Source organism: Helicoverpa zea, chromosome 19 (assembly GCF_022581195.2).
Source record: "Helicoverpa zea isolate HzStark_Cry1AcR chromosome 19, ilHelZeax1.1, whole genome shotgun sequence".
Lineage (NCBI taxonomy): Eukaryota > Metazoa > Arthropoda > Insecta > Lepidoptera > Noctuidae > Helicoverpa > Helicoverpa zea.
The window spans coordinates 8,471,021-8,485,643 of NC_061470.1; the positions used below are offsets into that span (position 1 = coordinate 8,471,021).

The 14,623-nt window shown below is 39.2% G+C and overlaps 2 protein-coding genes across 4 annotated transcripts; one reads left to right on the top strand and one right to left on the bottom strand.

Annotated features, from left to right (window-relative positions):
- The first annotated feature begins 746 nt into the window (after positions 1 to 746).
- On the top strand, positions 747 to 10,057 carry LOC124639834 (zinc finger protein 235-like). 2 transcript variants are annotated; one of them, XM_047177334.1, is made up of 6 exons: positions 752 to 1,216; positions 1,308 to 1,469; positions 1,941 to 2,075; positions 2,311 to 2,373; positions 9,090 to 9,200; positions 9,346 to 10,057. In XM_047177334.1, the coding sequence occupies exons 1-6, from the start codon at positions 1,091 to 1,093 to the stop codon at positions 9,601 to 9,603; spliced, it is 855 nt and encodes a 284-aa protein (XP_047033290.1). In that variant the 5' UTR covers positions 752 to 1,090; the 3' UTR covers positions 9,604 to 10,057. The 2 variants fall into 2 exon arrangements, with proteins under 2 accessions (XP_047033291.1, XP_047033290.1); XM_047177335.1 differs by lacking the exon at positions 2,311 to 2,373 and having other exon boundaries at positions 747 to 1,216.
- On the bottom strand, positions 10,048 to 14,553 carry LOC124639837 (Golgi SNAP receptor complex member 1). Of its 2 annotated transcripts, XM_047177337.1 has the most exons (6): positions 14,368 to 14,550; positions 13,922 to 14,097; positions 13,476 to 13,565; positions 12,565 to 12,716; positions 12,025 to 12,141; positions 10,048 to 11,653 (listed from the first exon to the last, which is right to left on the bottom strand). In XM_047177337.1, the coding sequence occupies exons 1-6, from the start codon at positions 14,396 to 14,398 to the stop codon at positions 11,533 to 11,535; spliced, it is 687 nt and encodes a 228-aa protein (XP_047033293.1). In that variant the 5' UTR covers positions 14,399 to 14,550; the 3' UTR covers positions 10,048 to 11,532. The 2 variants fall into 2 exon arrangements, with proteins under 2 accessions (XP_047033293.1, XP_047033294.1); XM_047177338.1 differs by lacking the exon at positions 13,476 to 13,565 and having other exon boundaries at positions 14,368 to 14,553.
- Between the last annotated feature and the right edge of the window lie 70 nt (positions 14,554 to 14,623).

Here is a 14,623-nt window from a genome sequence, read left to right on the forward strand (position 1 = left end):
CCATAAACGATGTTTTCATAACAGTGCCTGAACAATTTTTAAAGCCTTTTTTTCGTATGAAGATGTAAAAAAAAATTTATTAGAGAGTATGCCATATTTTTTTAAACATTTAAATCTTTTTTTTCAGATACGTCAAATTGTTATAGAGGACGTGGGGCAATTTTGATCCATCTTCTTTCTTTTTAACTTTTGCACATTTTTTTTCCACAAGTTTTCATTCTTCACCTTCTTTTTTCCCTTTTTTTTGGGGCTCATGTTCACTCTGGTTTACATCTGATCTATAGTCACTTAAATCACTCGTTTCAGTCATTTTTTACATCAAAAAGTTTTTTTTTAAACCGCAGTCAGGTCGTTATTTTAACGCACTTTTGTTATCTATGCAACAAGGGCGTAACGCCACCTTCTATGTTAATCATTTTAACGCCGTCTAGAAGCGATTGATCGAAACGAGTTTTTGGGATTCGAAACTAGATGATTCTATGCATGTTTTGATGTGATAACATGAAAACGGGCTTTGGGTACCGAACGCCCTTGTTGCTCCCAATGCTTCAATTGTCTTTTCATAGACATCCATCTGACGCAGGTGTCAAAATCGCTCTGATTTGCCATTTTGGGCATCGAGCTTAGAATTATATGTCAATGATTTTGGGCAATGCAAAGTCTGCAGTGCATTTCAGTGTGGCAAGCTTTTTGTTCGGAACGTTCTATCTAGTACGTAGTACATGGTAGTACATATTATATCGATGGTGACAGATGACGATCGAACGAAATGTGACACTGACAATGACATTTGTTATCAAAAAACATCTGGCGCGGTGTGTTTATTGATGGTTTATTGGTATTTTAAATTCTAAATACGCTTCGAAAAATATCGTGTCCTCGTGTTTACAGCTATATCTTTTTTTGTGAAAATCGCATGTGATTATAGTAACGAATTCAGAATCATACAATATTATATGTACCTACTCAAGAATCAGAGTGGGCAGTTCTATGAACTATAGAATTGTAACAAAAACGTGTTTTCGAAAGTAGGATAGCTATTTATGTGCAACGCTGCAATGCTGCATTAATATGGAACAAACCTAGAAAAATGGAACAGCGTAAAGTGATTTTATTTTATGACCTATGCAGACTTTGCCTTGAAAATGCTGGCGTGGATGATATGTTTACGAAAGCGGACCTTGTTGAAGACATTTTATTGTGCACAGGAGTTAATGTGCGTGTCCGGTATAGTTTCCAAGAATTTGGTTCATTCTGACTCTGGTATGTAGTGATGTATAGTATATGTAGCTCCATTTTTTTTCTAGGTGACCAGTCAAGAGAACTTGCCTCGTAAGATATGTGGGAAGTGCTTGGAAATTGTCGTGAACGCAAGACAGTTGCGAGACCTGGCCACGGCTAACGACAGACATCTCTCCTCCCTGTTTGATGATGGAGATTCTATTATTGTTGGGTTTAATAAAAATCAGGTATTTACTTTGTTACAAATTATACAAATACATAATCTAATATTGTTTGTCACAATAAATATAAACTACTAACTGTGCCACACAGTATCCTCGTCCTGGGCAAACTTGTTCCCATACTTAGATAAAACATAGCTCATGTCATGATCCACCCAAGACACAATTGATTATATATTGTACTCATTAGCTGCATACAAGAGGTTAATGCAAACAGTGTAGCTTTCTCACAGTGAAAGAAGTATTCTAATCAGTTCAGTTGTTCCATTGCCTATTTGATTGGAACAATCATATCTCCTCTACATTAATATTGAAAACGTTAAAGAAGACCAGACGTTAGAAGTCCCTAGATATGTTAAATGAAGATTTTTATAAAAGATGTCTAGATGGTTCTCAAAAGATAACTGACAAAGGACAGGTATAGTCTCTATAGCAGATTTTAGCAATAAATAACAACATTTTTTGTTATATTTTCAGAGTCAAAATGAAAACAGCACACTTTCCAGAAAAATCAGTACTGATTCTGATAGATCTGTTAAATTAGAGATAGTTGAACATTGTGAAAATGAAAGTTCATCAAAGAAGAGAAAATCATTAGATACAAATAAAAATGTAAGCTTGTTTTACTTTTAACTTTATTTATTTGTCAACTAAGCAATAGTTTGTGCCTATGTCTAAACCTCTACTAAGCCTCATATATCATCAACTAGGTACAAATCTCATATTGCGGTAAATTGTACACATAAGTTTTAATGTTTTGGTTTACTATTCATATTATAAATAATAATCGTTTGGGGTTTACTAGACACAGGTATGAATTAACATTTATTTATTTTTTGAATTTCAGTGTGAATCTGCACCAAAAAAGTTATCAGTGAGAAAAGACTTGTTTGATTCATCTGTTGCTGTGGTAAGAATATATAATTAAAATCATCGGATCAATATGAGGTTTGAAGTTGCACTAGCATGTCGGGATTTAGACGGGTTCCTTAAAAAATACCGGTAGCGATCACCGACTTGTCCGAGGCTCTCTGAATATCAACTTCAAGGCCGAACGTTTCCGTCTGATGAAGGCCAGGCTCCGACCAACACTACTCCAAACCATGACAGGATCTGAAACGTTCCAGTCAAAGGACAATGGGCACAAATATATGAGACCTGGTATACCCCACCAATAGCGATGTCATACATATCATTGGATAGGCCTTTTTATGCAGAACAACATTTACTATGACAGCTTTGCTGAAATGTTTGTCCGTTCTGAGATATAGATCAAAAACTGTGCAAAAGTTAAACTAAAGTTAACTCAATAATCTATTGATATCTCAAGTTTTAGAGGAAAAACTAAGTTCCACTTAGTGTAAGTCTCCTGAGTCCTACCTGCTGTGCCCGTTAGGGTCCATAAGTGTTACTATTTTTTAGCATTTCAACCTTATACTGTACCAACTGGATATTGGGCATGATGATAAACCCCACCAATAACAAAGTCATACATATCGATGGATAGGTCTTTTTAACTGGAACAACATTTACTATGACAGCTTTGTTCTATTGTTTGTCCGTTCTGAGATATAGATAAAAAACAAACTTAAAATGAATGCAGATTAACGGCCAGTTTCTTCATCAAAAGTTAAAGTTAAAGTAATGTCTAAAGTAAAAGTAACGGTCAAATACGTTTTTTCAAGGCTAAAGTGACAGCAAAACTAATAGAAAAATTGAATTTAACCGTTACTTTTACTTTAGACGTTACTTTGACTTTTACTTTGGCTTTAACTTTTGATGAAGAAACTGGCTGTTAGTGTATAAAGGAAAGTTTATGTATGTCTTCGATGTACTAAGTACCTGCTGTGAGTCTGCATTTGTTACTATACCTATTTAGCAGTTCCACCTTACCTATACTGTACATTGCGGAATGAAATAGACGATATGAATATACCTATCCACATTTCGTTCATACGTTACTTTGTACATTTAAATAATTCAATATCTTATTAGCCTTTTCCCAGCTATCTTGCGGTCGGCTTCCAGTCTAACTGGATGTAATTGCCTATCTGATCTCTTACCCCAGTAATCTGGGCAGCTCGATACATCTTGGTAAGATTGGTTGCCAGTCTCTTTGTCTTCTGTTGTTACCCATGCACGACCATGGACCGACCGCACCAAGCATTTGCTTATGATCCTTATATCGATCGACACATGTGGCTGTTACTCAGACAAGAGTTTCTCTTTCTCATGATCATTAAATCTTTCCTATTCTAAAGTACATACAAAATATTGATTCGACCGGCTTTTAGTTTAACCGAATGCAGCTGAGTGTTTTACAAGGAGTGACTGCCTATCTGACCTCCTCAACCCAGCTTCCCGGGCAATTCAATACCTCTTGGTTAGACTGGTGTCAGACTTACTGCATTATGACTACCCGCAATGACAGCCAAGGATGTTCAATGACAGCCGGAACCTACAGTTTAACGTGCCCTCCGAAACACAGTCATTGGTGTCCAAGATATACTTAGGTAGACAGTACATACAAACTTAGAAAAGTTGCATTGGTACTTGCCTGACCTGGAATCGAACCCGCGCACTTGAGTGGTTGGTTCTTTACCGACAAGGCCACCACGACTTACATAATGATTATAAAAAAAAATTAAAAGAAAGACATTGGTGTTATTTTTCAAAGAAAATCAGATTACAGTGTTGATTAGCATTGCTTTTTAGCCATATCTCAGAACGGACAAACAATAGAACAAAGCTGTCATAGTAAATGTTCCAGTTAAAAAAACCTATCCATCGATATGTATGACTTTGTTATTGGTGGGGTTTATCATCATGCCCAATATCCAGTTGGTACAGTATAAGGTTGAAATGCTAAATAATAGTAACACTTATGGACCCTTTTTTTTTTTTTTTTTGTTGTCGCTGGGCTAAAAATGCTATTACGCATCCCCTTCCCGTCGGGGGACGGGAGAGGGGTATGTGGGACTCCCCGGTAAAAACGTTCCCGGTATACCCACTAAAAAGGCCCAGTGGCACTCCGACCTCGCCTGAGTGGAGGGGGTCTGGGAATCTATGGCATCCAGTCCCCCACCGGCGATTGCCCGCCTTACGGCAGGCCCCTCATTCCTCCCCCTAGTGGGGATGGATCCTTATAATGGCCGGAGCGCAGGGGTTGATCCTTGTGATGCAGACGGTGGCGCCCCCGCGCCTGTCGCCCGCTGATCACCCCCCAGGGCGGATGGGGACGGAGGTTGTATTCGCCGTCTTCTGCCCCTTCTTCGTCTACGGAGCGGCACCGAGAGGATCGTTCTCCCGCATGCGCTCCGCAGCTTCCTTCTGGGACATGATGTCTTCACAGAAGGAGGCTACCGCTTCCCATGTCTCTTCACCTCCCAGCATGGCAGCAATCACGCTGGGAAGCGAGAGATCGTTCCCGACCACTGCCATCAGGGCGCGGCGGGGTTCAGCCCACGATGGGCACACCTGGAGTGTGTGCTCTGCCGTATCCTCCGTGGCTTCGCAGTGGTGACACTGTGGGGTCGCCTCCCTCCCAACACTTATGGACCCTAACGGGCTCAGCAAGTAGGACTCAGGAGACTCACACTTAGTGGAACTTAGTTTTTCCTCTAAAAGCTTGAGATATCAATATATTATTAAGTTAACTTTAGTTTAACTTTTGCACAGTTTTTTATCTATATATCTCAGAACGGACAAACATTTCAGCAAAGCTGTCATAGTAAATGTTGTTCTACATAAAAAGGCCTATCCAATGATATGTATGACATCGCTATTGGTGGGGTATACCAATCTGCCCAATGTCCTTTGGAGAACCGATTTGCCGCCGTGGAAACCACAACAGACGTTAACCAGAACCACGAATATGTGGTTCGGATCCTCAGGGAGGAAGGTTCGAGATTCTGTAACATGCAGCGTAAGGGCAAGAAATCAAAGCTTTCGGAAGAGACATTAGGGCTTATGAAGGAACGACGTGAAAACCCGCCTGTCACTTCGTCAGCTAAGCGGGCTCTAAACCAAGATATCAACAAGCACGTACGACGCGACCTCCGGTGCTCCAATACTCTTGACATTGAAAGAGCAATTGAGCTAAATCGGGGGTCAAAGGTGTTCGTACAATCTCTTGGAAGAAGCCACTTGACGAAGTTGACCACAACAAGTGGAGAAGTCGTTTCTTCGGTGCCGGCAGTCCTTTCGGAAGTGGAAAATTTCTATGGCCGGTTATACGCATCGCATGCATCTCGACCTGATCCCGGAAATGAGGATTCTAGAACCACATTAACACGCCATTTCACCGAAGACCTGCCAGAAGTCAGCAGTGGCGAAATCGAGATCGCTCTGAGACAGCTCAAAAATGGAAAAGCCCCTGGCGAGGATGGCATTACAACAGAGCTTTTAAAAGCAGGAGGAAATCCCGTACTGGGGGAGCTCCAGAAGCTTTTTAATGCCGTCCTGTTTGAAGGGAGAACTCCAGAGGCGTGGAGTAGGATTGTTGTCGTCCTGTTCTTCAAAAAGGGAGACAAAACCCAGCTGAAGAACTATCGACCCATTTCCCTCCTAAGCCACGTCTATAAGCTGTTCTCAAGAGTGATCACGAACCGACTTGCGCGAAGACTCGACGAATTCCAACCACAGGAGCAGGCCGGGTTTCGGAGCGGATACGGCACCATAGACCACATCCACACAGTGCGGCAGATTATACAGAAGACCGAAGAGTATAATCAGCCCCTGTGTCTAGCATTTGTGGACTATGAGTAGGCCTTTGACTCGGTTGAAATCTGGTCTGTTCTGGAGTCCCTGCAGCGTTGTCAAGTAGATTGGCGATACATCCAAGTGATGAGATGTCTCTACGAAGCCGCTACAATGTCCGTCCAAGTACAGAATCAGCAAACAAGGCCCATACCGTTGCATCGAGGAGTGAGACAAGGGGATGTTATTTCCCCGAAACTGTTCACTAATGCAATGGAGGATATGTTCAAGACTCTGAACTGGAAAGGACGAGGCATCAACATCAATGGCGAACACATCTCTCACTTGCGATTTGCTGACGATATCGTCATCATGGCGGAAACGCTGCAGGACCTACAACAGATGCTGAACGACCTGGCTGAATCTTCTCTACGCATCGGCCTACGGATGAACTTGGACAAAACCAAGGTCATGTTTAATGAACATGTTCTACCGGAACCGATTGCGATACACGGCGCCGTTCTCGAAGTTGTTCGGAAATATGTATACCTCGGGCAGACATTGCAGTTAGGTAGAAACAACTTTGAGGACGAGGTGAATTGGAGAATTCAGTTGGGTTGGGCTGCATTTGGGAAGCTACGTCGAGTCCTAACATCGTCGATCCCACAGTGCCTAAAGACAAAAGTCTTAAATCAGTGCGTCCTACCTGTCATGACTTACGGAGCTGAAACGTGGACACTGACGGTACGGCTGGTCCACAAGTTTAAAGTCGCTCAGCGGGCTATGGAAAGGGCTATGCTCGGCATTTCTCTGAGGGATCGCATCAGAAATGAGGTAATCCGTCAGAGAACCAAGGTCATCGACATAGCCCACCGAATCAGCAAGCTGAAGTGGCAGTGGGCTGGCCATATTAGCCGAAGAACCGATAACCGTTGGGGTAAACGAGTTCTAGAGTGGAGACCGCGCCTCGGCAAACGTAGTGTAGGACGTCCTCAGGCACGGTGGAGTGATCATGGGCGTAGCCAGCTTTGGGCTCAGGGTGGGGCAGCCCTCCGATTTTTTGTATCTTGAGCCGTTAATCTCAAACTTGTTAATCTCTTAATTTGAGAGGTTTATATTTTCAGGTACAGAAAATAAACAATCACACGCAAGACAGATTTTATAGTTTTATTTATGAATACTCGGTGTTTATAAATTAAAGTTTTAACTAAGTATATGTATGAGTAATATTACTTCAAGAGACGACGGCGTGGGTTCTGGCAGAACCTGTTAAACACTTCTTCTAAAAAAATATTTTTCGATTGTGAGACCCTTGTTCTGTGCACACTTAGCATACACAGGCCGCTTAAACGATTTTCGTTCATGGTTGAGCGAAGCCACGACCATTTTTTGACCTTCCGTAATGTGCTAAACCAGTGGCTCTTAACCTTTTAGTCATGAGGGTCCATTTTACCAAAAGTCTGTCTTGCCGGAGACCACCTCATCGGTTTACCTAAATTGAGAGTACTTTGATAAAGAATACAAGCATACTTTATAATTAGCACTCATTTCTTTGTTATTTAGCAAAAATTAAAAGTTAGAGATTTTAATTTAATGAGATTTTTGTGACTGCATTCTCTTTACTAATTTCTGAATTTTTGGTACAGTACTACTACTCAAACCTAAACGCATGTCGGCAGTTGTTTAGATAAGCAAATGCAAAGAATGAAAAACTTGCCTATGTAGTTTCCAAATGCGCGAGCGAAGCGAGCGCGAAATTTTTATCGGACTTAAACCTAATATTACGTAAAATTTAGCCCAAACGAAGTTAACTCTTTGTATGTTGACAAAAAAGGGCATATAGTTTCTGAATACGCGAGCGAAGCGAGCGCGAAATTTTTATCGGACTTAAACCAAATATTACGTAAAATTTAGCCCAAACGTACTTAACTTTTTGTTTCTTGACAAATACAAAAATAATAAAGTTTCTGAATACGCGAGTGAAGCGAGCGCGAAATTTTTTAAGACTCAAAACCAAAAACTACGTAGAATGTCGCCCAAATATACATTTTCATGAATGGGGGATATACGTCCATACGAAAACCCCCGCGCTCGCATAGGTAAGTCGATAAAAATAAAGTTAGATAACGTATAGAACCGTCGCGCAGCTAAGCTTCATGGACCACTTGGAATGCTTCCAGGAACCACCAGTGGTCCGCGGACCACCGGTTAAGAACCACTGTGCTAAACGATCGTTCTATTGTACATGGCTGGGCAAGCAAAATAGCGAGCGCGGTTTTTACACTAGGATAAAATTGTATTTCCGAAATTTTGATCACATCTACCAGTTCCATCTCTTTCAATGCATTATTTTTTGGATTGGATGGACGGCTCGGCTCGCTACGCCACATACCATCTATTCTTTTAGGGAATACGGCTCGCTTTCAAATGACGCGCGCACCGCGCACGTTCGGGAACTCGAGCGTGCATTTTGTTTTGATCGCGCTCTTTTCAAAGTCGACAATTTTTTTTGTGCAATAACTTACGAATAGTATGATTGTTGATGTGTTAGTTAGAGTTAGTAAAAAAAACATTGTTTAATCAGACACCTTATAGGTCAGAGCTAGGGCCCAGGGTGGGGCAAGTGCCCCAGCTTGCCCCAGTGTGGCTACGCCCATGGGAGTGATGACTTGCGCAAGACGGCTGGCAGGAGCTGGATGCGAGAAGCCGAAAATCGATCTCAGTGGCGTGCACTTGGAGAGGCCTATGTCCAGCAGTGGACTGCGATAGGCTGATGATGATTAAAAAAGACCAGTAGACCAGTCTAATTGAATAAAAAAAGTATTCCATTTCGTTTTTTTTTTTTAATAAGAGTGATGTGTCTGGCAAATTAGGGCACATTAACGTTAAGTAATTGACAGAAATAAATTCAACCATATTTATTTGCAGATTTCATCAACAAAAGATGACAAATCAGAATCAGAGGTCAAACAACAACTTAAAGTTAAAATGAAAAGAATAAAAACAGAGAGCGGCGACAGTTTTAACTATGTATGCGATGTATGTATACAAATTAAAAATACTTGAAATTGTAATGTGTTTTCTTCTATGCGATGCAATGGTGGAATAACTGAGATTTTAAATATGAACTAGGCCTTAAATCGAATTTTGAGGTTTCTATACAAACGCAATATTTCAATTCCAGGTATGTCATAAGGAGTTCAATGCATGGAAAAAGTATTATTTGCATCAGAAAACGCACAACAGGAGTATACATTGTCCCCTCGACGGATGTGGCAAGAAGTTTGCTACGAAAGGAGATCTTGAGAAGCACGTGCGGACGCATACAGGTGAAAAACCTTTTAAGTGCGACTTATGTGACAAGCGGTTTGCTCAAAGAGGTTCCCTTAAATCACATAAAGCCACTGTCCACTCTCCAAATGATAGTGACGACCATACCTAGCGTAAGCCACCCAGTGTCAGGAAAAAGACCTGATACTGAGAAATCTTTTAATTAAGCTAAGTTTGCTATCATTTTAAGACTGATTCATTAAAACTATTGCTTCTCATGGTAATCGTCGACAGTACTAATAAAACGAACACGTAATATATGTATAACAAAAATACTATGAGATGGTTGCATCTATTAGAATTTATTTTTGTCATTGTAAGGAGATATGTATTTTTTACAGCATATGTAAATAAATATGCTAAGAACATCTTGTAAGAATCTCTAAGTTTTATTGCATGCAATACAATTATGTAACTAATGGAGGGAGTCATGCTCCATTTTTAAATAAGTAACTGTTATATTTTTATAACTAACCAAGTTACAACACGTTACTGAGAAGAGATAAATGTTCATATTGTTATGTTGACTCTATGGAGGTACCAGTAAAACTAGTTATTAAAATAAATTGTATTTTATTTGATAAAGGATAGTTATTTACATATATTTATCTATAATTACTTTATAATATAGGTATTGTATCTTACGAAAGCGGGTGAACCTTACTTGTGTGTGTAACTGTACATGCACCATACACATCATTTTGTATGACTGCTATAGTTATCGGCACGAATCTTGAGCTCTGACCTTCATCTGCGCAGAAGTGATTTATTAGCAAAGAACCAATCCCGAGTGACGGCTATGACGTGATGCGCTGCGGGCCAATCACCGCTTTAGCCCGCCCCCGCGCCTCACTTCATACCACAAAAGGGACCCAATAAATTACTTCTGCGCAGGTGAAGGTCAGCGCTCAAGATTCGTGCCGATGATTATACTCCGTCAATACAGAGCTCTCTTGAGCTTACGCATACAAGGACAATGTACATTTACACATACAACTGTAGCTGACCCAGCTTTCGTGAGATGAAACATCTATAACATAATATGTTAGGCCTATATAATAATAGACGTACACTACACTTTAAATACGAAATAATAAAAGCAACAATATTTTGGTACTAATTTTATGGAACAGCTAATGTCACATAATAAAAGAGGAATGGATATATTATTTAGTTCTCGCTAATCGTTGTGGGTATAATTATTGCGACAATTTAATTTATCTTGTCGTTCACAGTCTAAGCACAACTTTATTCAAGTGAATAGGTCCCCCACGTATCAAGTCTGATCTTATTCCTTTAGTTGCTATGCCGTGAGAGTTACAACAACAATTTACTTGCATTGAAAACATTAATGTCAGAGTATAGATGAACAAACACAAACCATCTTATTGGGTAAAGTTGAACAATATCAATTTCGTTACATAGTAACCAATCGAATTTTTACAGAATATTGTCAACATTTAGTATGAAATAGGAAAGTGGTGAGGTGCTCCCAGAACACATACAAGTACCAAATACTCAATATTGTGATAAAAAAATGGACTACTATACAACAATTAACATTTGCATTGTATTGCAGAACATAATTTTGTTGTGATTTAATCAATACAGAGATCACTATAGTAAATACAGTTATAATTATGGGATATGGGAAGATATTGTAAGTAAAGTTATAATTTAAGTTCAAATAGTAATGGGTATATGTCTAACACACTCCCGTTACTATTAGAACTACTTGTCACTCCTCAAAACTAGTAGACTGTTCCTAGTTGACGATTGTATACTCCATTTGATTAGGCACTTAACTATAGGTACACAACCTTGGTATTACTGTTTACACAAATAAATATTAAACGAATAAACTAGGCTTAAAATACTCGATCAATTGCTAAGTAATTTTTATTTCAATCCGAGTTTTAAACAAAAACACATTACAAGATTGTATATCTTTAGTTCAGTGCCTAATCAAATCAAGTATAGTTAGTAGACCTCTCCTAGTAGACGTATCGAAGCAAATTGACCAACCACTCGGCACTGGCACTCAGTGGAATGCATAGAGCAACAACAAGAATGTGCAGACTGCCACCACGAGGCCTATGATGAGCGAGTCGCGACGCTTGCGGGCGTTGATCCGGTATATCAGACTGTTCAGCATTGGGAATCTAGAATAGAAACATGTAAATGTTGAGTTAGAGGTACATCAAAATGGTATATTGGGTGACTGAATGAGCCTTTATTTTTAAGGAATTAGATGTTTCCCGCGCATGGGGGAACTTCTTCCCATACCCAGACAAAATGTAAAAAATATAGCCTATGTTACTCAAAGAAAGTCTAGCTTCCTAACAATAAAAGATTTTGTCAAATCGGTTCACTAGTTTTGGAGCTTTTGAAACAAACAAAAAAAATGTTTTCTCTTTATGATATTGGTATACATGCAAGCACAGATAAAGAGATTCCTTTTTTCCTCTGATTCCAATCAAAGTCTTGTAGAAAAGAAACAGATTTACTATTGACTTCTTTACATGAATGTTACCTGTTGGTGATGTTATTGAATGTAGTTTGCATCCGTTTGAAGGTTTGCCGCTGTGACGCGAGGTGCTCACGCGCCTCCATCGCTATGTTGATTTGTTCGTCCACTAGTATGTGGGAACTGGAAGTAATAAGGTAAATAAAGGTGTTATAATGAATCCGGAAAGAAGATCAGTACGAGTTTAATAAGTTAGACATGTAGGTCTGATTCAAAGCATTTTTTCAAAACCAAATTTCGAGTAAGTACCCCTTTTTTCTTAGTTCTAGACTAAGAAAAAAGGGGTAATTAATATCTGTTTGTGTCAATATGACTAATTAATTATAGGTCTAGTGAGCAATATGCCAGCAACAAACAGCAAATTTGCCAATTCATCATGGTACGTTCCCTTCCAAGGAGGGAAGGGAACTGTACCCCTTGTACAAAATTTGGAGCACAAGTACGCACATGTGTCCACAGTCCATACCCGTCTACCACCACAGCAATCCAATGATACTGGAATTAGTTTATCTTGCGTGACGAAAAACAGTTTGGCGTGGCTTATACCTGTGTAAGTGGTTGGCCTCCTTGGTGTACTGGTCGCGGCGCGAGAGGCCGATGGTGGCGGCGGGCGGCGGGCTGCCACCGCGCAGTAACTCCTCGCGTTCGCGCCGAGCATTCACCCGCGCTGACGTCTTGGAGAACTCTTGTTGGTAGTCCTGTGGGCAACAGAATGATCCTTAGCTTCATCATCATTTGCCTAGCCTTTTTCCAACTATATAACTAGTTATTAAGTAAATGCTTTGGTTTCTTGTAATTGGGGGAACACAGCAATCAGTTCCTATGTATTTTGTGTTTAATGTGAGTGATCTGTGTATCCTCTGTTGGAAATCCAAGTAAATAAATATGTTGGGGTTGGTTTCCAGTCTAACAGGATGCAGCGAAATACAAGTGTTTTACACAGCAACTGCAAATAATAATATGACCTCAACTCAGTTACCCTTTGTAAGACTGTTAAGAATGATCTACAGAAAATGAAATATTTAAATAGATTTTTTTTTATTAATTTTAAAGAAGACTTACAGACTAATTACAAACTATGAGTAGCCAAATTAATATAAAACATTGCTAATAACAAGCCTCCACATATACAAAAACATATGATTAGCTTGACAGCCTCGTTTCTTATGTTTTCATACAAAGATTAAGTATTTCAGAATGGGCAATTCATATACAAGTGGAATGCTAAATCAATGAGTTAATTAGCAAACTCTGAAGAGGAAACTTTGTAATTTGTTATGGATACCACTGCCTACCTAATTACAAAGTTAACAAACTAATTCATTACATTATTATTCATGAAAAACTAAAGTACCTACTATACTTTTATGCTAATTAAAACCTTAACTTTCACAACAACACTCATATTCAAATGTGATTTATTCATATACATTAATTTGTTTTCATAATGGGCTTACCATTAATATTTCTCTATGTCTCTTGATGGTGTGCATTGTGGCAGTGCCGCTTGGAGCCAAGTCTGCCATTTTATCATTTATTGAAGACAACTGAAACATCAAAATATTAAACTTTTATACATTGCATTTTATTAAACCTTCATTACACAGTGTAACAGCTATAGGATTGCACCAGGTAACATAGGCATAACTAGCTATCACTACACTCCATTTTGTATGCAGTTATTTAATGAGACTAGTACAAAGTAAATTCTAAGGAGAAAAGTAAGTATATCTATAAAACAGATGATATAACTTAATTGAAAGCCTTCTTTAAGGTTTGACGGTGAGGTTTTTGAGGGATAGTAAAATGTGTCTTATCTTAATTCACATAAGGCTGTTTGTTTCCCTGTATGTATAAGTTACTGCAAGTTTTACCAGGTGTACAACTCTGCCCAAAACCTTACCTTGTTAAGTAATTGTTGTAGTTCCATAGAGAGTGTGTCGAACATGTCATCACTGTTTATCAGGGGCACACTCTCTGAGCTTAACCCAGCACTGCCAGAGCTGACTCCCAGCTTGCTAAACGCCACCAGTTTCACATCTATATCATTTTCTAGCAGTCGGGCTTGCTTCCGCAACTCTGGAAGCATAAATAACTGACTTTTGGTGTAAACATAAACAAAATAGCTACATTGATCTCAATAGCTAACATTTAAATGGCTTTTTCGATGGTCATCTATAATTTCGTAACATGTGATATTCTTGAGAAGATAGAGCCATTTATCAAGATTACGCTTAATAATTACAGAAAGTTCTTGTTGTCTTTTTGATGTGATAAGTTTTATATGCAACGTCACAGTTTTCTGAGCAAGTGAACCGGTACACGTTAAGTTCATAGTTAAAAACGCACCTTCCCACGACGAGCCAACCATTGTGGTCATTGTGCATGAAATGTTCCACACTGTTTATCGTTTAACACTTTGTATTTTGTTTAGATTCTCGATTACAAGTTTACAATTACGACTTTTGAAACAATAATTATTACTGACTGACTTGACATTTGTGATTGTGATTTGACATTTTCAGGTGAAGCCCTTGTTTTGGTCTGACAGCTGAGAGAAACTGAAAAGAAATGTAATTATGATTTTAAGTAAGTGCGACAGAGA